Raw genomic sequence first — 22,855 nt, 5'->3', positions numbered from 1 at the left:
TTAATAATCTGTGTTAAGTGTGAGGTTAATTTTAAGTGTTGAAGTACTTTTCTGTGTAGTTTTTGAAATACTTTCTCTAGCTTTTGTAAGTTGCATTTTTTAGTTTTTCTCAGATTGCTAAAATAATCCATCTGATATCCTTAGTGTATAAAAACTAAACTGTTCTCTTTTATATTCAGGGTTGTCTTAATTGTTTCAAGGAATCTTTCTCAAAGGCTGAAAAACTTAATATCAAACCTATAAATAAAATTGTCTTTACAAAAAATTCTTAAAAGATTTTAAGAAAACCAAAATTCTAAATTCTTAAAATTTGCTAATTCTTAGAAGAGCTTTATGCAAAGGAGGCCAGAGGCTTTTCTGGCAACTGAATACATTTTGAAATACCATGTGAAGAATGTTGGGCATAAAAATTTTAAAAAGAACCTTAAAACTTTATTTATATTTATTTATTTATTTATTTATTTATTTATTTATTTTAGAGCCTTAAAACTTTAAAAAGATATATCAACTTAAAGAACACAGAGAAACTTGGTAACAACTGTTAGGGACAAAGGTAATATTTACATTATAAAATTTGTTGAAGTGAGAATTAAATCACTTGTGTCTATGAGAATATCACACATCCATTTCAAAGTATAACCCAAATTATATATTGTCCTGCAATGATGGACTTGCACTATAAATTTGTACAGATTTTTAGTTTATATATACTTACTATTTCTTTTTTTAAAAAAGATTTTATCTATTCATTTGAGAGAGAGAGAGAGAGAGCACGAGCCTAGGGGTAGGGCAGAGGAGAGGGAGAAGCAGACTTCTTGTTGAGTGGGGAGCCCCGTGTAGGCCTTGATCCCAGGGCCCTGAGATCACAACCTGAACCAAAGGCAGATGCTTAACCATCTGAGCCACCCAGGCACCCCAATTTCTATATACTTTAAGTAGTAATATTGAAATTATTTGTAAATATTTGTTGTCAGAATTAAATGTCTGGGTTTATTAAAATATCAAAGTGTTTTTTAGGTCTCTTATCAGTGTACGAATAGGAGGCAGTCACAGGTGACTATATAAGGGGATTCAAATATAGAGGAAGGAAAATAAAAATTAAAATATAGAAGAAGGCTAGAGAGACATTTACTGAATCTCTATGATTGTAGGTGAAATTTACATAATTGTTGGTTACCTAACATTTTTGTTACTGCTGTTGTTCTTGCTCTCCTGTCCCAATTACAATTATCTGTATACTCTTCTCCACATTGATAGATTAACTAAACTAAGCTCTTATATGTTACATACTGTGGCCACAGTAGGTACTCAATAAGTGTTTAACTTACTAAGTGTATAAGAATTGTTTATATAAAACAACATTTTCTTTTCAGCATTCTGAGTTTTTAACTGTGATTTTCTGACCATGCTGCTGTTTGTCTTTGTTCGCTATCACATATAATCTGATTTCTGCAATACAGTCTCCTTGTTTTTGTAAGTAGCTAGTTCTGGTTGGTGCTTTACTTCGGAGGCCCACTTTTCCAGTTATACTCATTTGCCTTGGGCTATTCTTAATTCTCTTGCACTAAGGATAAATCAGTCACAGGTCAGATTTGGCCGGTCTTACTACTATTCTTCCTTGTTCTATAGATCTCAAATTGTAGGTTAGGACTCTGTTATTTCAGCTGATCTTTGGGATACGAACCTTTGTGGGGAGTATCTATTCTGGGCTGCCAAATGAGTTGTTAGCTTGGAGAATGTCATCTCATTACTCTTATTAGGAAACAACCATTTTTGAAACACTATGCTTAGTCTCAGATTGTATATTATTTTTATTTACTCAAATAACGTTGTTAGGACATATGCTACTTTTTAGGGATAATAATGTGAATAATAGGGGTGCCCGGGTGGCTCAGTGGTTGGGTGTCTGCCTTTGGCCCACGGCGTGATCCCAGAGTCCTGGGATCGAGTCCCACATCGGGCTCCCTGCGTGGAGCCAGCTTCTCCCTCTGCCTGTGTCTTTGCCTCTCTCTCTGTGTCTTTCATGATTAAATAAATGAATAAAATCTTTAAAAAGAATGTGAATAATATATGGTTTCTGCTGTCAAGGTACTTATAGTCAAGTGAGAAAATGAGAGGCGTAAAGGTATTTAAGTACTAGAAGGCCTATGATAGAGTATGTACCAAAAAAAGAGAATGGTTGTTTACACTATTTACTCAGTCTAGGATTGTGAGGACAACTCACTATTAGAAGATATAATAATGTAGCTGACTACATTAACATAATTAAAGAAGAAGAATCAGATGGAAATAGATGTAGAAAAACAAGTACAATTCAGCACCCATTCAGATACTGAGTAAAGAGTAGAAGGGAACTTTAACCCGAAGGAAGGTATATATAGGAAAATTACAGCAAACGTTATACGTTAATGGTGAAACATTAAAATCTGTTTTACTAAATTTGAGGAGATAAGGAGATAAGGCTCTTACCTTCATTATATGTTGATTCAGTAAGTAAAGAAATAGAAATTAAGTGTCAGATGGGAGAAGAGGAAATAACTGTTATTTGCTGATGCTAAAAAAATGTTTTATACTAGAAAGCCCAAGAAAATGAACTGAATAAACTAAACTTTGAAAGGTGGTTAATCAGAAGTGTAATATATAAAAGCTGCAGTTTTCCTATTATTTTTATTATTTTTAAAGATTTTATTTATTTTTTCATGAGAGACACATAGAGAAAGAGACAGAGGCAGGGACACAGGCAGAGGGAAAAGCAGGCTCCATGCAGGGAGCCCAACATGGGACTTGATCCCAGGACTCCAGGATCATGCTCTGGGCCAAAGGCAGGCGCTAAACCATTGAGCCACCCCAGGATCCCCCAGTTTTTCCTACTATATACTAGCAATGACCAAATACGCAATATAGTAGAAAAAATCATTTCACAAACAAAAGCCTAATAAGAAAAAAAAAAACTTACTTAAGTGTGTATGAGATCTGTGTGGGAATATTTTAACAATTTTACTGATGTAAATGTCAGTGTTTTCAAATTATTATTGTTAATAAGATCCTAATAATTCTTGACAAGGTTTTTCCTAGAACCTTTTAAATATCCTAAAATTCAGAGAAAAGAGCAGCATATATGACTAATCAGGACAATTTAGAAAACAAAAGAGAGGGGCTTGCTTTAATAGAATCAAGATAATAAAACTAGGGATATTGGAAAGGTTTTTAAGACAGAAATAGACAAATGGGCTAAGGGAACACAACAGACTCCACAAGTAGGCTCATACTTATATGGGAATCTAATATATCATAGAGATCAGTAGGAAATAAACTCTTTAGTAATTGGTGTTGGGATAATTGATTATCAGTATTGAAAAAACTACAAATTATATTCAAAACAACCTCCAAAGGCACCAACAGACAACCTATGAGAATAGGAAAATTTAGTAAGGTTTCTAAAGGTAAAAGCAATACACAAAAATTGATAGCATTCATATATCAGTAATAACTATTAGCACATATATTTTAAAAGTATTACATTCTAACAGCAAAAATGAGGAGGTACTTAAGCACATAGTAATAAAAATTCTTCTTAGAGAAAATTATAAATTGGTTTTGAAGAACTCAATGATGGATCTGACTCCAAAAGCACAGGACAAAAGCAAAATTAGACAAAGGGGATTGCATTAAACTAAAAACTTATGCAAAATACAAGAAACAATCAACAAAATGAAAAGGCAATCTACACTAGTTATCAAAAATAATTATAATAATAGACTATGATCCATTGAATATTACAGGGAATCATTAGTATGTATTGATATAAATAAATTGATGATCAGATTATTGACATAATTACAAAGTATGTCTTCACAAAAAACTTAATAATTACAAAAGAAAAATAATTATCATGGAGAAAACTGGCAGTTACCAGTTTAATCAAGTGATAAAAGAGAATGTTATCAGTAATGAGACAAATTGAAATCATGCACCATCTCTTAGGATACGTTGAGAAAAGCCACATCTTTTCTGTGTTTTTGCTTTCAAATATATATAACCTGAACTTAATTATGAATCAGACACAGTCTAATGAGGTAAACCCAATTGAAGGACATTCTATGAATAACTGGCTTTAACCTTTTAAAGTGCCTAGGTCATGAAATTCAAGGAAAGACAGAAACTCTTCCAAGCTGAAAGAAACTAAAGATGGAAGTTCAGACTACTGAATGAGAAGTGTGATTCTGAATTAGATCTTTTTCATAGAAAGGATACACCCATTCATTATTTGGAAATAACAAACTTGGATGAATTCTAAAGATGGGATGATAGCAAGATATTAATTTCCTGATTTTGACAATTATACATGTTTTTAGAAAATAAACACTAAAATACTTGGAGATTGTTGAATGTTGGGTCAGCAACTTATTTTCAAGAGGTTTGGGAAAAAGACTACTTGGCCACACAACTTTTCTGTAAGTTTGATACTGCCCCATAAATTACTTAGACTCCATTCTTTTCAGGTTTTAAATTTTTTTCCTCTGCTTTGGATTTTTTTTTATTCCTGTCTACTATTAAGAACATGCAATGTGGGACACCTGGTAGCTCAGTGATTAATCGTCTGCCTTTGGCCCAGGGCATGATCCTGGAGACCCAGGATCGAGTCCCACATCGGGCTCCCTGGGTGGAGCCTGCTTCTCCCTCTGCCCATGTCTCTGCTTTTCTCTCTGTGTCTCATGAATAAATAAATAAAATCTTAAAAAAAAAAAAAGAACATGCAGTGAATTTATCATTTCAGATAGGTATTTTTTAGCTTTAGAAGTTTCATTTGGGATTTTTCTTTAAGTTTCCATTTCTCTCCACATAATGTTTGTGTTTTCTTTTTTAAGTCCTTTTACAGTTGACCCTTGAATAACACAGGTTTGAACTGCGTGGGTCCACATATACACAGATGTTTTTAATAAATACAGTACAGTACTATAAATGTATTTTATAATTTTCTTAATTTTTTTCTCGAGTTTGTTATAAGGATACAGTATATGTACATATACAAAATATATGTCAGTTGACTGCTTATGTTATTGACAAGGTTCTGAGAAACAGGCTATTAGTAGTTAAGTTTGGGGGAAAATCAAAACTTTTATGTGGATTTTTGGCTGTGCAAGGGGTCAGCACCTCTAATTCCACTTCATCTAAGGGTCTTCTGCATTTATAATGGTTTTTTAAAAATCCTTGTCTTCTCTGTGTATAATCTCTTCTATTTCTGGGTCTGTTTCTATTGACTGTTTTTCTTTCCTGGTCATGAGTCACTTATTTTCCTTCTTTGCATGTCTAGTAATTTTTTTTATTGTATAGTACACATTTTGGTTATTACATTGTGGAGTGTCTAGATCCCTCCTCCTTTAAGAAGTGATGAATTTTGTTTTGGCATGTTGTCAAGTTGCTTGTAATTAGCTTGATCTTTTCAAGGCTTATTTTTATAAGCTTTGTTGGGAAGGTTCTGGAATAGTTTTTACTCAACTGCTCTATTATTCTTACTTCTAAGATATTTTTCTGAGGTCTCTCTGCTAAATGCTCTGGGTGTTTATCAAGGTCTCTTTTACTCCAGCCAGTCAGAACTCGAATTTCTCTATTTTGTGAGCTTTGGTTGTTATTTAGCTTACAGCATTCCTGTAGTTATCCTCTACTCAGCCTTGTGGATTTAGGGTACACATGCACAACTTAGTATTTAGCCAAAATCTTAAGGGCATATATTTGGAGCTCTCTTATATGTTAGGATAGTTCTCTTGTCTCTGTATTCTTTTCTGAAAATTTTAGTTACTTCAGTTTCCTTGAACTCTTAAGTTTTGGGTCCTTAGGTTCAGTGAGACTTGGGCTATCCCTCCCAATACCTCATTCTGGAAAGTGCCTCACTGCTTCACTAAAGAGAATCTTGCTAGTATTGCATACCTGCTGTCCAAAGTCTGAAACAATTATTTCATTTTCTGTCCAGTTTTCTAGCTGTTTATAGCAAGAAGGCAAGTTTGGTACTAGCTGTTCCATCCTATTTGATATTTCAGCTTACTTTGGTTGTATTATTTTCTCATCTAATGTTGTGAGCAATCTCACTGTACATGGTTGAAGTGATCTGTTGTTGGGGATTGATTGTGTTAGTTTGGTCACATGACAAAAGATCAAAATGTTGGGAGTGTTGCCAAGAGAATACTTGAGGTAAAACGATAATTCTCAGTGAAACAATAATTCTCAGAGTATGGTTTGAGGATCCTCTCAGGGGTGCCAAAGGATCTTTCTACTTCAAAGTACATATCTGAGTAAGGCTAAATTTCCTTCATGTACATGAACCAATATACCACAAACAATAGATAGATGAATTCAGAAATAAAGTCAGGCAACCCTGTTTTTCAAGTTTAAATTAGAAATTAAAGAGATGTGTCAAAATAGTGCTATTCTTCTCACTAACTTTTTTGCTTTGATATGTTTAAGCATGTAATTTATTATTTTAAAAATAAGTTAACAACTAAATCCCTGTGAAGCCTTCTCGGTATTAATTTCTATTACAGAAAATATAGCCCGCAAAAACAAAAGTTGTTTGGAGCCTAAAAGTTTGAGAATTATTAAAATAAAGCACCAATAAAGTCTAATCTGTCTGGGGAAGGAACTGAAGGTGTTAGGAGTGTAATGAACTGGGTAAAAAAGGGAAGGATTAAGAAATGAGAGATTCGGGAACCCTGGGTGGCGCAGCAGTTTAGCGCCTGCCTTTGGCCCAGGGCGCGATCCTGGAGACCCGGGATCGAATCCCATGTCGGGCTCCCGGTGCATGGAGCCTGCTTCTCCCTCTGCCTCTCTCTCTCTCTCTCTCTCTGTGACTATCATAAATAAATTAAAAAATTAAAAAATAAAAAAAAAAGAAATGAGAGATTCTATTCACTTCCTCTTTTGTATAGTTATCAATTTCTTTACTTTTCTGCATTCTTGTGTGTAGGTATGGCAGTTAAAGTTATAATCATAGGACAGTACTCTGTCCCAACAACTGCATAGGTTCCTGCTTTATGATATGTGTTCAGCCCTTGCATAGGAAATCCTGATTTAATGTCTACTGTTTCAACTGAAACAGTAGATTAAGAAACAGACATTTGTTAATTGCTCTTTCTCTAGCCTGGCCTCTTTGCCCTAATGAGGAGCTAGCTCATACCTGCTTGTGTTCTAGCATCAACTTCCCTTCTGTTCTAGTGTCACCACTTGTACTTGAATTTCCTATTCTTCTTAAAACGAACAAGTTAAAAAAAAAAAAAAGAACATTATTTGTCTCTGTCTTGCTTATTATCAAATGCCTTCAATGTCCATTTGTATGTTGCAAATGGCAGGATTTCCTTTCTCAAGGCTGAATAATAATTCTAATATATACATATAAGGTGTGTGTATCTCACATCTTCTTTGTGCATTTATCTGTTGATGGACAGTTATGTTGTTTCCCTGTATTGGCTATTATAAATAATACTGCAGTGAACATGCAGATATCTTTTCAAGATTCGATTTTCATTTCCTTTGGCTTATATATTGAAAAATGGGGTTGCTTGCTAAATCATACAGTAGTTCTATTTTTAATTTTTTGATGAACCTCCACAGTGGATGCAACAATTTATATTCTTAACAACAGTGCACAAAGAGTTCCCTATTCTCCAGATCCTTGTTAACAATTGTTATATCTTATGTTTTTGAGGTAGCTCTTTTAACAGATGTAAAGTGGTACTTCATTATGCTTTTGATTTGTGTTTTTTTGATTAATTATATTGAGTACCTTTTCATGTACTTATTGGCCATTTGTAGGTCTTTTTTAGAAAAATGTCTGTTCAGTTTCTCTACCCATTTTAAAATCAGACTGTTTGCTGTTGAGGTTTTTTTAAAAAATATACTTTGGATATTAACCTCTTATCAGTTATATGATTTGCAGATATTTTCTCCTGTTTCATAGGCTGCCTTTTCATTTTGTTGATGGTTTCCTTTGTTGTGCAGAAGCTTTTTAGTTTTATGTAGTCACACCTCTTTATTTTTGTTTGTATTGCCTTTGCTTTTGGTGTTAATTGAATTTCTCATTCTAAACCATGGTCTATTTTTCCTCCGTTTCTGCTACCTCAGAATCATTCAACCATTTGTTTTCATTGAATCTAAAGTTTACGCAAGATTAAAGATTAAACCTGTGTCATAACTACATTGTTTAATTTTTTCAGGACAGTGCCTGCTCAAATATTCAGTGAGGAGATACAGCATTTCTTGGTTATTAGTTCATATTTTATATTCTTGACTTAAATAGATTTATTTTGGGTGATGGAAATACATATATTTAAGGGAAAGAAGAGGTTAATCATCCCAGGAAGATGGAGAAACAAATTGAGAATGAAGGACAATATCTGACACGCTTCAAATTTCTTTTACCATTGCCTTAGAAATATCAAATGCATTTATATTAATTAGAAACACAGAACACATGTCAAAAAAACCTGTCCTTTTGGATCATCTCTTAATACATATAGATATATAATTTTTTTAAAGAAAAAATTCATTCTGTGGTTATTTTCAGTCATCTGTAGGATAATAGGTATATTACGATATAATTTTAGACTAAAGCATCTGTTCTTAATTTCTTACAGTAATCCTAAATCGGAGAGTCAGAGAGTAAATAAAAAAGTCAACAATGATGCCTCACTTAGAATTCATAATCTTTCCATTTTGGTGAGACAGATAAAATTTTATTACCAGGTAAGTGGTCCTTTTTTTTATTTAGTATTTTAATAAATGCTTGTGTAATCACATTTTTGTGTAATAACAAAAGGTGAGTATCATTCACCTAACATATACTAAATGCTTATTACCTGCCAGATACTGGTTTATTTGCTGAAGATAGAGCAGTATTGACATAATTTATTACTTATGCAGTATTAAAGATACAAATAAGCACTTCATAATTATCTAATTTTAAAAATAATTATTGTATTTTATAAATTTTTAAAACCAGTTCCTAGTTTCTGAGAGCTTCAATACTGCAACACTTTAAGCTACTTGAATTATGCCTTTGAAAAGTGTATTTTTATTGTCCTTTTTAAAACTAAAATTGGATCATATTTCAGAGTTTAAATATGATCATTCTTCAGGCTATTGTATAATATACCTTTAAGAATTGCTGTAAGCTACATCACACAAATTTTGGTATGTTGTATTTTTAAAAATATTTATTTTTATGCATTTTCTCATTTTATTGTGGTTTCTTATTCTACTTTAGAAGCATGTCTTTAGATTTCTGAACTTATTTTTCAAGAATGTTCTTTGTTTTTTTGATTAAAGAATATAGTTTCTATGATACTGATTCTTTGACATTTGTTAATAGTTACTTGGCTTGTCCCATTATGTTGTTAGTTTTTATTAAAATTTCTTGTAAATTTCAGAAAGATAGGTACTGTCCAGTTCTTTGAGTGCAGGGTCAGAGCAAGCTTGTTTGTTAATTGCGTTTTTCAGCCTTTTATGGCCTGTTCAATTTTGTCTCTCGATCTGTCAGTTATTGAGAAAGATAAGTTGGGAGTCTCCCATTATGATGATAGATTTGTCAAGTTTGCCTTTATCCACTTGAAAGCTATGTGATTGAATGCAAATGAGTTAAATTTTTGAATTATTATGGAGAATTATACTGTTTGCAAGTAATTGTTCCCACGTATTTTTTTTCTACTGATTTAAATGTTTTCCATCCTCTGTTTTTTTAAAGGCTACTCTCTATACATTCCATTTTTACCCTAGCAAAGGCCAAAATTAATATCTTTAATCTTTTATGAAATAGTGCTATTGATGAAGTTTTGGAGTATAGGTGAGGTCTGGAGCCAACGACCAAGAAGGAATTCTTGACACGTCTTTGGTGCAAAATGGTGGTTTTATTAAACGACAGAATCTATGGGCAGGAAGACTTGCTGCCCCAGGCCTGTGAGGGGTGGCTGATTATATAACTGGGAGTTGGAAGGGGTTTGGGGATAGTGTACTCTCTAAGGAATTTTGGAAGCAAGATTTCCAAGACCTTGAGTGGACTAGCTATTATTGGGAAAAGGTCACTTATTATAGACTAATAAAACCGAAGTCATGAGACCCTTCAGATGTATATCAGTGGACCATGTGCTTGGGGGATGATTGCCAACATGTATCTTGGGGGGTAGAGATAAAGGACATTTCTAAAGGAATTTTTATATGTTAAAGTAGACTTACAGGATCCTGGGGATCAGGCTAAGATTGCCTTCTGCCCTTAGCAAAGTAGGAACATTGAGGCAGTTGAGTCTGTAGAGGAATGTCACTCTCCCTGTTTCAAGGACTTGTCAATGTACTTTGTCCTCAGCTAGTCTTCTGTTCCCTCATCACTGTGATCTTAGAATATTTTAACTCCAGTCATTCCAATGATGACTTTTAAGCTGTTCTTGTCTTGTATTTTAGTTCTTTTTTAAAAAAAAACCATAGATTAGATATGGTAAATACTGTTAAATAAATAGAATCAATATCCTTTTAGATCAAGCTATGTGTTTTCCTTTTTTTTTTTTATTCCCTCTCATGGGATTTTCTTTTTTATATCAGAACTGTCTCTGGTATTATTTTCTTACTGAAATATACCCTTTAAATGTTTATTTAGAGAGGACTTATTAATGATGAAGTTTCTCAATGTTTATTTGTCTGAGAATGCCTTTATTTTACCCTTGTTCCTGAAAGATAGTTTTATTGGGTATGCAGATCTTTGTTAACAATTACTTTTCTCTCAGTGTTTTACAGATTTTATTCTTCTATCTCAGGATTCCTTTTTGTTCTGGAGAAAGCTATCAGTCTAATTTTTGTTCTTAGGTTAGACTATCTTTTTTCTCTGTTGTCTGCTAATATTCTCTTCTAAACTCTCTTTCCTGTTAGTCTCATATCCTTTTTTGCCTCTCATATGTGTCAGATCTTCTGTTTAACCCACTGTTTAACTTTTGACTCAGTAATTCTTTCTTTCCTTTGGAGAAGTTCTGTTTAATTCTTTTTCTCTTTGCTTTTCTATTTTGTTTATTAATCATGCTTTTATTTCTTCAGAAATTAAATTTTTTTTCTATTTTAGATTTTATGCCTGATAATTCCAAAATCTGAAGTCAGATCTGTGGGTATCTGAATATACCTTTTGTTTTCAGCTTGCTATTTCTCATGGTAGTGGTGGCAGCAGTGGCAGTAAGGTGTGGGTGTATATTAATTGTGACTTTGTTTTGAGTGGGAGGGAATTTATTTGTGAGAATACTTTTGTGTCTGGGCCAAGGATATATTGCTCCAGAGAGGATTTGTTTCATTTGTGCAACTAGCCCAGAACCACTTTAATTTATTTTAAGTAGCACTATAATATTTAGAAGCAATACTTGTATACGATAGAAAACTAGAAAAAATTGAGAAAATGCAAACATAATTTCAGTGCCTAGAGATTACCACTATTAGCATCTGAATGTATGTATTTCTGGAAGCCTTTTTCTGCATTTGTGTATATGCAAATTATGTGTTTATGTGTTTGCATTTTTTTTTTAAAGCTAGTACTACATTATTGCAAATCGTTAGGGAAATAACCCTCCTCAGCCTCTACCAAAGGCCAAGAAAAACAGCTTTCTTGTCTTCCTTTGAATGGTTCAGTTTTTTTTCCTGTTTTGTCTTTTAACTGAGGATTATATTTTTATTTATTTAATTTATTTAATTTTTTTTTAAGATTTTATTTATTTATTCATGAAAGAGAGAGAGAGAGGCAGACATAGGCAGAGGGAGAAGCAGGCTCCATGCAGGGAGCCCGATGTGGGACTCGATCCCGGGACTCCAGGATCACGCCATGGGCTGAACCCAGGGATTGATTGATTGATTATTTGTTTGTTTGTTTGTTTATTGTTCAGTCATTTGAAGAGAATTTTTAAAAACTTTACAGCATTGGACGCTTGGGTGGCTCAGCGGTTTAGCGCCACCTTCAGCCCAAGGCGTGATCCTGGAGACCCGAGATCAAGTCCCACATCGGGCTCCCTGCATGGAGCCTGCTTCTCCCTCTGCCTGTGTCTCTGGCTCTCTCTATGTGTCTCTCATGAATAAATAAATAAAATATATATAAAAAAAAAACCTTTACAGCACTTTTGGATTCCTTCCTTCCTTTCTAATATCTAGTACTCCTTGTTGCCAGAAGTAAGTCTGTGCTAGGTTTTTTTTTTTTTTAATTAATTTATTTATTTATGATAGACATAGAGAAAGAGAGAGGCAGAGACAAAGGAGGAGGGAGAAGCAGGCTCCATGCCAGGAGCCTGACATGGGACTCGATCCTGGGACTCCAGGATTGCGCCCTGGGCCAAAGGCAGGCATCAAACCGCTGAGCCACCCAGGGATCCCCCTGTGCTAGGTTTTTAATAAACTTTTTGTATTACTTGCCAATATTCCAGCTGTCATTTTCCTCAAGTTGACTTGAATAAATAAGACATCTATTTGTTTTTTAATATTGTTTCATATCAGTATTTTTAGATTTGAAACAAGTAAATTAAGTGATACAGTGACTTATTTTGACAGTCATCAATTTCATTCTTGTTAAAACCAGGCCAGATTTTTAATTTTATATTATCTTTAGGGAGATGGAAGTTTGCCTTGAAAATTTCAGTGAGATTCCTTGGAAGGCAAAGGAATTTCTGCATCAGAATTTTTTTTTAAAGATTTATTTATTTATTTATTCATGATAGAGAGAGAGAGGCAGAGACACAGGAGGAGGAAGAAGCAGGCTCCATGCTGGGAGCCCGATGCGGGACTCGATCCCAGGACTCCAGGATCGTGCCCTGGGCCAAAGGCAGGCGCTAAACCGCTGAGCCACCCAGGGATCCCCCTGCATCAGAATCTTAAGTCAGTTGTCAGTGCAACTTAATTCTGTATTGTATACTATTGCTTTTGGGGTTTTATAAAACAGTTATATTGAAATCTAGTTCATGTACTATACAGTTAACCCATTTAAAATGTCCAGTTCAATGGTTTTCAGTACATTTAGAGTGTTGTACATCAGTCAACCAATTTTAGAATAATTTTGTCACTCCAAAAAGAACCCTGTGTCTATAAGCAGTTACTCCTATTTTCTCTATCCTGCGCGCACACATACCACCACCACAATTCCACTACCCCAGTGTTAGGCAACTGCAAAAACCTATTTTTGCCCCTAAAGATTTGCCTATTCTGGGAATTTCATAAAAATGGAATTATATACTACTGGTCTTTTGTTACTGACTTCTTTTACCTAGCAGAATGATTTCAAGGTTTATTCATGTTGTGATATGTAGTAGTATTTCTTTTTTATTCAGCTTCTGTTGTCTTTTTGTCTTCCTCCTGCCTAAAGCCAGGTGTTGAAATTACCTTTTATTAATCATGTTAATGTAATGATATCATCATCAAGAAATTTGGGGAAGAGCAAATTGTGAAATCCATCAGTTCAACAGTTTAGATAAATGGTTCTTAATGAAGGGTGCTTTTATCCCCTCAGCAACATTTGTCAGTGATTAGAGACCTTTTTGGTTGTCACACAAAGGAATACTACTGCTATTTGGTGGGTAGAAGCCAGGAATGCAGCTAACTATCCTGTGATCCACAGCACGGTTTCCTAAAACTAAGAATTATCCAGCCTAAAATGTTAACAGTGTCAAATTTGAGAAGTCCAAATATTTATAATGCCAAGTGATTTTATTATTAACATTTTGACTTGTCTTGAATTGTCACCATTTTTTCAGACACATCTGTAAATATTTCATTAACATTTGCTGGGTGACCAGTTATATATACCCTTTTGTTTTTATTAATCCGAGTTTGAATATAATGGACTAATTAGGGCTAGAAGTGATAGACTGTTTCAGGTACATATAAAACACAAAACATTCTGAAGGTTGAAATTCTTGTATCATTCCCCTGTGTTTTTCCTTTAGAATCAGTTTATTAAACCATTTATGCCATCAACCTAGTGTTTTGTATCCTTAGATAAGATGTTTCTAAGACACTTTTAAAGTATCTTCAGGAATAGACCAGCTGCCTTATTTACATAATTAATTGATTTACTAAATTTTTTCCCTCATGTATGTAACCAAGACACACATGGCCTGTTTAATATAAGACAGATTTCTAAGTTAAAGTCTCCATCAGTGCAGTTCTTGTCACCTGTTAAGTTACCTATCTTTTTTATTCCCTCTGCCTGCCACTTCCCCTGCTTGTGCTCTCCTTCTCTATCAAATAAATAAATGAAGTCTTAAAAAAAATAATAAGCTGAATCATTCGAGGCTCAGAAATAAAAGAACACTTTACTATTTAAAATTTTTAAATTTATTAGGAAAGTTTTGCATGGTTGATGTCATCAGTATAAAAAACAAAATGGTCTGGTACCATTAATCTAGTTGCCAGAAAAAGCTGGTAGTTTTTAAGGTTTTGTTTAGCCTCTGTTATAACAAGCAATATTTGGACTATTAACAAAACTTAGGAGCCAAGGAAACGAGACCTTTGTGTTTTATACGACACATACTTTATATTTCATCACGTTTTTGACACTTTGGTCAGATGCTCTTTTTAATGCCATTCATTTCCTTTTTTTTTCTGTAAACTATTAAAATACAGTAAAATAAATCTTAATTTCTTTCTTTTCTTTTTCTTTCTTTCTTTCTTTCTTTCTTTCTTTCTTTCTTTCTTTCTTTCTTCAGAAAGGGAGGGTGGGCTGAAGGAAAGGGGGAGAGAGAATCTTGAGCAGACTCCATGCCCAACACAGAGCCCCATGTGGGGCTCAATCTCATAACTCTGAGATCATGACCTGATCCGAAATCAAGAGTTGGATACTTAACCACTGAGCCACCCAGGTGCCCCTTAATGTTTTTCACTAATAACACAGATAAAAGGACAAATACAAATACTATGATAAATATAATTGTTTGAATTTTTAAAATAGATTGGAAGAGACTCTTATATTTTAGAAATCTTTGAAACTTATATTTAGTACTGTAATAATGTGCATTTTGCTCAGCGTGTGTGTGACTCAGAAAAGGAAGATGAGCCCAGCCCTTTGCTAGAAGTGTTGTTTAACTACTTACTATGAATGTAGTTTATGGATAACTTATAGGAAGAAGGAGAAGCCTAGTTTAAGTTATCTTTAAAGAATAACTAAATACTGTCTGTGACTGGCAGAAATGTGTGAAATAGTCTTTCTTACAGTGCTTTAAGCAACTGAACTTTAATTCACAGAAACTTGTATATCAGGAAAAAAACCCTTTTTAGATGGTCAACTAAAAATAATAAACCATTTTTTATAGAAAAGTTGTAGGTCAAAAAAAGTAATGGGAATAAAACTACTTGTATCTATCAGAGCACTTTTCAATTAACATAATTTCTGCCAGTTGTTTTCTGTTTTGTCTTTTTCTTTTTTAAATATTGCTGTTCTCCAGATCGTTCTAGATGGTTTTCATATGAGGATAGAATTTCTCCCTGTTCTGTGAAAATTTGCTTAAATGGTCCTGAAAATTCTCAAATTCTTTGTATTTGAATACTTGAATACCTTCTTATCTCTACCTCCAGTAATCCTTTTCATTCCCTGCTTTGTTATTTTTATCCTTAGCGCTTACTATCAAAACCATTTTACTTATTTTCTGTTTACTCTACTAAAATGTACATTCCACAAGAGCACAGATTTTTGTTTGTTCATTACTGTATTTCCAATGTCTACTACAGTGTCTGGCAGATAATAAACACAGAAAATAGTTGTTGAATAAGTAACTGCCCTGATTTCCTCATAACTTTCTCAGCTCTTCAGTTGTATTGCTAAAATTCCTTCTCCATACTCCTTTTTAATATTTTTTAATCACGTTTCTAACAAAGTAAAGTATCTTCACTAGTTCATATACATGTGTGTTATCATCCGTAACCCTTCAATTAATTTATTCCTCCTACTTAAAATCATATTTATCCTGGGCTCATTTGTGTATCATTTTTCCATTGCGTTAGCACCTTAATGATGAGCACCTTTAGAACTAAGTGAAGTCTGGAAAGTCTAGGGTATATAATAGAGCTTTAACAGTAGCAGTCAGGTGTTTTTAGCCTCTGATATCTTTTATGTGTCCTCTCTGTTTTTCAATGTTACTTGTAAGATTAGAATAGGGAAATAGGAATTTCTACAAAAATGTAGCTATAATCCTCTGAAGAACTTATAGAACCAGATAGAGGTTTTAGAATAATTTGAGTTTTAAAAAATTTGTATAGTTTTTACCTGACTTACCTAATATTAGTACTTTCAGAAATAACAAAATTAGTATTTGAAAGTAAAGTAAAAGTAGAGTAGAAAAGTAGACTTTCTCACATTAACTAATATTTTATAATGTTTATCACTTTAAAAACTTTATACTTTTATTTCCTACCTTTCCCAACAAAAGTCACATACATGGTAAGTCATGGAACTTTCATTTAAGCCTAGGCTTTTGGACTCTACTCCATCAGAGTATGCTATGCTGGGTATAAGATTCTACTATACTAAAGTACATTTTTAGATACATGGAAATAAGTTTGAATTTAGCAGTTTCCTGTAGAAGTTGTGTCACCCAAATATAATAGAATTTCATACTGTTAAAAGTGAAACACATGAGCTCATTGATGATACCATATGGTGAAAGAATCTTTGAGGTTGCTTTCATCTTTGTAAAGAGACTGGATTAGTATGAGGAATGGGGTAACAATAGAGAGAGAATGGGGAGCCAACTGAGGAAGAGGCTACAAGGGATGAGCTAGTACCATATATATTGAATATTACTGTTTGGCTGGACAGCTTTGTTATAACAGTGTACCAACATAGAATGTTATATGGCAAATCAATATAATAAATTGCCTTGAAAAGTTGATATTTTCTAGTATGATTTATCAGTTTTCACTCATGTTATCCCAAAATAAGAGGTGTAAAATGAGAATTAATCCTTTCTTGAAGTTGAAATAAAGCTTTTTTCTAATAATTGGGGAGCTCTTTAAATTCAATGCCTCTTTTTATGATACTGAATTTGAGTATTCTTTGTTCTGACTTAAACTGTCTCCACTAAATGGAAGAGACAAAATAGTGATTACTTTTATTATTTTATTACTTTTACTTTATTTTATCTCTTATTTATGATTTCTTTTACATATGTTCAAAACAGTCCTGATAATTCTGCTTCAAGTCAAGGAAACTAAAAATTAGAAGAATTAGAAATTTATTCCTTTAAGTCCATTGCTGTTACCTACTTAGCTCATAGCATGTTACATCTAGAGGTAACTTGCTTTGAACTGGAAAATTCATTTATTAAATAACCAGATTCGGCCTCAGTCTTTGGAGTAAGTGATTTTAGCAGTTTTTGATGCTTATTCTTAATATTGTTAATTATTTATCTAACCAGGTACACATACAGAGTATATGCTTTTTCTTTAAATATATGCATGTTTTTGGTAATAGTTTTTTAAAGGCATAGTAAATATAACACTGAAGAAAATGCTTTGAAAAATTCTTATATATGTCTACAAAGAATTACAGATAAAAGGTTAATTCTAATGAGCCTCTAGTACATGTCACATACTGGCTATGGGAAAATGTTTATTTGGATCTAGAATTACACATCTGAAAGGACAATACAAGTTAACTTTTCATGGTATTTGCTCCTTCATCATAATATCAAGTAAAGAGTGATTCAGAGAGAATGAAGTACTTTTAAAAACTTATTCCTTGGTAACTAGTTATGTTTGAATATGTAGCGGAAGCCAAATTGTAAGGACATTCACAGTTATTTCTATAATCTTGCCAAGATTCAGTAATATCCCAGGGCACCTATCAGTCCTATAGCCTGATTCATCCCAGGTCCTTTGTAGCATGTCACTATTAGTAATGACAGATGCATTGTCTCCCTTCATTTCCTCAACAAGGGGGTAGAATAAATGGAAGATGCACAGTTGATTTTTACCTAAAATGAGTAATTTGAAGGCATTCAATTCTTTCTGAATCATCCTGTACTATCAGAATGTGAGTATATTCTTATCACTGAAAGTTTGACAAAAATCAAAGTAAACCTCTATTATAGATAGAGAAATAATGATTTACTGAGGAAGAGCTCACTTGCATGAAATGATCGTAAGATGCATTTTTAATGAAGTATTAATTCCCTTAAAGAGAAGTAACAAAAGATCAAAAAAAGCACACACACTTGATCTTTTATTGAGGAATGTTGTTTAAATATCTAACACCTAAAACTTACATTTCCAAATAAATACTGGACCTGTTCCACTTGGACACTTATTTTGTAGGTGGTATTTTTTTTTGAATATTTTACTTACTTATTTGAGAAAGAGTGAGTGAGAGAGAGAATGAGCAGGGGCAGAGGGAGAGGGAGAAGCAGACTCCTTGCTTAGTAGGGAGCCCCACAGGGCTCTCTATTCCAGGACCCTGGGATCCTGACCTGAGCCAAGGTTGATGCTTAACTGACAGAGCTACCCAGGTACCCCTATTTTGAAGGTATTAGATATGTTATTAAGCCTACCTGACATTATAATTTTTGTTACTTAATTCATTAACTTAAAGTTACAAAAAGTTTCAGACACTTCAGTGTCTTTTGAACAACTTGGATAACTTCTTTCACCTTTTTAAAAGCTTTTTAATGGAAGTATAGCATATCTGCTATAGAGAAGGGCACAAATCATAAGTTATAGCTATTTGATAATTATCTAGTCAGCATTACCCATATAACAATCTTTGGGGTGTCTTTTTACAGGAGACTTTGCAGCAGTTGATCATGATGTCATTGCCAAATGTCTTAATCATTGGTAAAAATCCTTTTTCTGGTAAGTATTAAACTAATGTGATAGTAGCCTTAACTTTGTGTAATACTGTAATGCTGATCAAGATCTTATTTAAATGAACACAGTAGGTTTTTCATGACTCTAGGGAAAGTCAGAGGTGATACTCCATTTTGTAGAGAGAAAATAAACTCAGAATATTTATAATATGTAGATGGGATTAAGTACATTTTATGTTAAGTTCAGTGTTTTTTCAGCTCTGCCAAATTGTTACTTTTCTGTAATGATTTTTAGTGTCTCATCATAAACAAGTATAGAAGATAATGTGGGTACAAGATTCAGGGAACATAACCTTAGGAAAGAAGTGATTTTGAAGTAATTTCTAGGTTTATATTCATACATCTGCTATTTTTCATTGCTAGAGCAGTTCAAATCTAAGATTTTACTCATTGATGTTATCATTTATATTAAACTACTTCTAAATGGAAAGATGAGAAACAGCTTTTTTCGATCATTTAAATTATTTTCTTCAGAAATTTCTGCCTTTTGCCAGCTTTTAAATGTGACCTATTCAGAGTTTTAATTTTTAAACAATTGGAGAAATTAGTAGCTACTAACCAGTTCAACAGTGGACTTAATCTTTTAGGCTACCCATAACCCAAATCCAAGTGTATCTTCTCTAAACCCCACCCCCCATTCTCATTCAAAACAAACAAAAATAAACACTAAAATCAAACAACTGTTTTTCCTGAGGAAATTACCACTTAGATGAGGTGAATTAGGAGTTTAGATAGTCTTTAGAGGTATTCTGGGATATTTGATTTTACAAAGTAAAAAATGAAAAAAAAATTTTGTGTATAAAATGGAATTTTCAATTTCACATGCATTTAGTAATTACCTGCCAAATTATAGAGACCAGGAATATAAAGAAAATGGCCTGTACTCTGGAAGATCTTGTGCTTTGGTGAGAGATGCAGAGATGCCTGGGAAATTATGTAATAATTAATACAAAATAGAGCTATATAAAAGTACTAAGGCATATAAAATACACAGCCATCATTTATAAGGTTGGCAGGTTAGTGAGGGTTGGAGACCATTGGTAGGTAGTTTGGCCAGAGAAGACTACACCACAGTGTTAGTGAGCTGTACCTAGGATTGTGATTAGTAAGGCATTCACTAGAGGGATGAATATAGGAAAGAAAGAGAGTGACAGAAGTGAAGGCAGAGGAGTGCGGATGTACATATATTTGGGAAAGGTGATTAGCGTGTCTAAGAAAGTAGGTTGTTTCCTGGAGTATAGAGGGAGATGTTTGAAAAGAAGTTTAGGACTTGTCATAGACAAATTGCCCTGATGGTGAAATTCTGGACCAAAGAAGTGATTTTTTTTATTTTTGTCCCCTATATGTTTTGAGAAGATCTGAATTATTGAGTATTGTTTGACAGCAAATGTACTCTCCAGGTCTATTATAAATCATTAACTGTATCCAGCTTATTACATACATTCATTTTACCATCCTTGCTGTAACATTTAATTAAGCTTTTGATCCTCATGAGTATACACAGTGGAAACCCATTTAAATTTTATAGGTAGATAAATCATGAGATAGGTGTTTTAGAAAGAAAATGTTAGTAGGCCTAAATGAAACCAGACCTATTAGGAACCACTGGCCTGAATTTGTGACATGTCTCTATATCAGCAGTTCTTCATTTGGCATGTTGTAATCATTTATGGAAAACTAGTGCATTTATAGTTAGCATACTTTATTGTATAGAGTTTTGAAGCCCGTTTTGTCTATACTGCAGCCCTTCAAAATGAACATCCTTGCCCATTTCTTCTGCTATTACCACATTATGCACACAGAGCTGCTTTTTTGAATTCTGCACTATACTTGCATACTTATCCTTGGGTCAAGTTGTTGTGAATGTTACCTTTAGAAGGGATTCTACTAATGTGAGAAAGAGAGTTGAACTAAAGTAAAATGTAGTACTTAGCAATCGTTTTTATTTCAGAACAAGGCACAGAAGAAGTTAAAAAGTTGCTTTTACTTTTACTGGGTTGTGCCGTTCAGGTAAGTTAAAATATTTCTTCGTATTTTCATTTTAATAACTTCTTTATATGTTTTTTCAGGCTCTAGTTTCTAAAAGACTTAGAGATGGGCTATTGCTTTTCAAAGTCTCTGTTAGGAATTTTTAAATAACTATGACCTTCTAAGGAGATTTTGAAGGAAAATATTTATTCTGTGATTTTATTTCAAACTTGTATTATCAGATAGCTGTGTTACTTAAAAACTGTATTTGGGCAGCCCCGGTGGCTCAGAGGTTTAGCGCCGCCTTCAGCCCAGGGCCTGATCCTGGAGTCCTGGGATTGAGTCCTGCGTCAGGCGCCCTGCATGGAGCCTGCTTCTCCCTCTGCCTGTGTCTCTGCCTCTCTATCTCTTTCTGTGTGTCTCTCATGAATAAATAAATAGAATCTTAAAAAAAAAAAAAAAAAAGAAACACTATTTTTTTTTATTCTGAGGCTTATAATGGCCCTAAGTTTTTCAAATTTCCTTAAAGGGACTCTAAAAACTTCTCCTAAAACATCCTTATGATTCATGTGTGCATGTATGTATGTTACAAAAGAGGATTAACACCAGAGAGAAGCAGAAATTATGAAAAATGTTATTTAGGAGTTTAGATTATTATTGCCCTTTAGATGACTGATTATAATAATAGCTATGATTTATTAAATACCTGCTTTGTGTCAGGGATGATTCCTAAATAAGTTTTCTTATAGTATCTTTTTTTTCCACATAAGGATATCAGTGTTTACATAGGATGAAATTTAAATTACCCAAATTAAGACACTTGTGAGAGTCAGAAAAGGTACTGTTAACTATTAGAGTGGAACTGCATGTGTAAACTGAGACTGCTGACAATCCAAGATGGTTGCTCTAGATGCATATTGCCAACAGACCAAAGAGTTAAGTTTATTTTTTTTTAAGATTTTATTTATTTATTCATGAGAGACACAGAGAAAGAGGCAGAGACACAGGCAGAGAGAGAAGCAGGCTCCACGCAGGGAGCCTGACACAGGACTCGATCCTGGGTCCCCAGGATCATGTCCTGGGCCAAAGGCAGGCGCCAAACCGCTGAGCCATCCAGGGATCCCCCAAGAGTTAAGTTTAAACTCTGGTCCAACTTCAAACCTATTTCTCTATGTTGATTTTTCCTTTAATCAGCCATTTTTGAATGAATGATTACAGTGTTAAACTGTCTCAATTATTTGTGTAAACAAATACTGTTACCATGAGTAGCTTTTTATACACATATGCCAGAAATCACAATTCCGAGAGAGTAGTATGGCTTTTAGAACTAACTGTTTAGGAGCTATATACTTACACAGAGCATATTATTAAAGTTTCATGCTGTGTAATACAGGTGTTTACTTCGTAGTTGATTAAATATTAAGTAAATATAGTGTTTGTGGCTATTGCTATTCTAATTTGGTCATCAGATCCTAAATTAGAAACACAGCCCTTAATTATTTACAGCCTTGAATACTGTATTTGCTTTTAAAAATACCTTCTGTTGATGAATGTTATGTAAATTTAAATAACATAGTGACAGCATAAATTTGGTTGTAACTTCTGGTTATTATTTGGTTGTTATTGCTGGTTACTAAAATTGACAGTGGGAATGGAGCAGAACTAAGGACTTTTTATGAACAGTTTAGGGAAAGCCTAATATATTAAAGAAACCATCATTATTACCACCTGTAAAAGCAACAAAATCTAAGCTACTAACCCTTACTCTATTTTCTGTAACTGTAGTATCCTATATTTGAGATAGTTTAGATTTCATCCTGTCAGTATTTCGGAGCCACTGATGCTAATGACATCAAATACGTAACAGAATCTCCTGTCATCCTTTAACTGCCTATATGAACAATTAGAAATCTTTGTTGATACGAAGAGTCAAAATGTACTTCAGGCAGGACAAGAAACTATTGACAAAACCGGTCAGCTAACAAATACTGTTAATATGCTTTCTAGAGTGTAATCTCTATTGTAGAAAATCTGTC

General features: G+C 33.6%; 1 protein-coding gene across 14 annotated transcripts in view; it reads left to right on the top strand.

Moving 5' to 3' along the window:
- The window catches only part of CCDC88A (coiled-coil domain containing 88A), a 138,824-nt gene that overhangs the window by 21,685 nt on the left and 94,284 nt on the right, over window positions 1-22,855 (top strand). For all 14 annotated transcript variants that reach the window (XM_072768414.1, XM_072768413.1, XM_072768416.1 and 11 more), the window contains exons 3-5: window positions 8,628-8,736; window positions 18,768-18,837; window positions 20,803-20,861. In XM_072768414.1, the coding sequence (XP_072624515.1) occupies window positions 8,628-8,736; window positions 18,768-18,837; window positions 20,803-20,861 (238 nt within the window). The remainder of the gene's footprint in view (window positions 1-8,627; window positions 8,737-18,767; window positions 18,838-20,802; window positions 20,862-22,855) is intronic.

The sequence above is a fragment of the Canis lupus genome, chromosome 11, assembly GCF_048164855.1.
Source record: "Canis lupus baileyi chromosome 11, mCanLup2.hap1, whole genome shotgun sequence".
NCBI lineage: Eukaryota > Metazoa > Chordata > Mammalia > Carnivora > Canidae > Canis > Canis lupus.
This window is presented reverse-complemented; position numbering and strand designations above follow the sequence as displayed.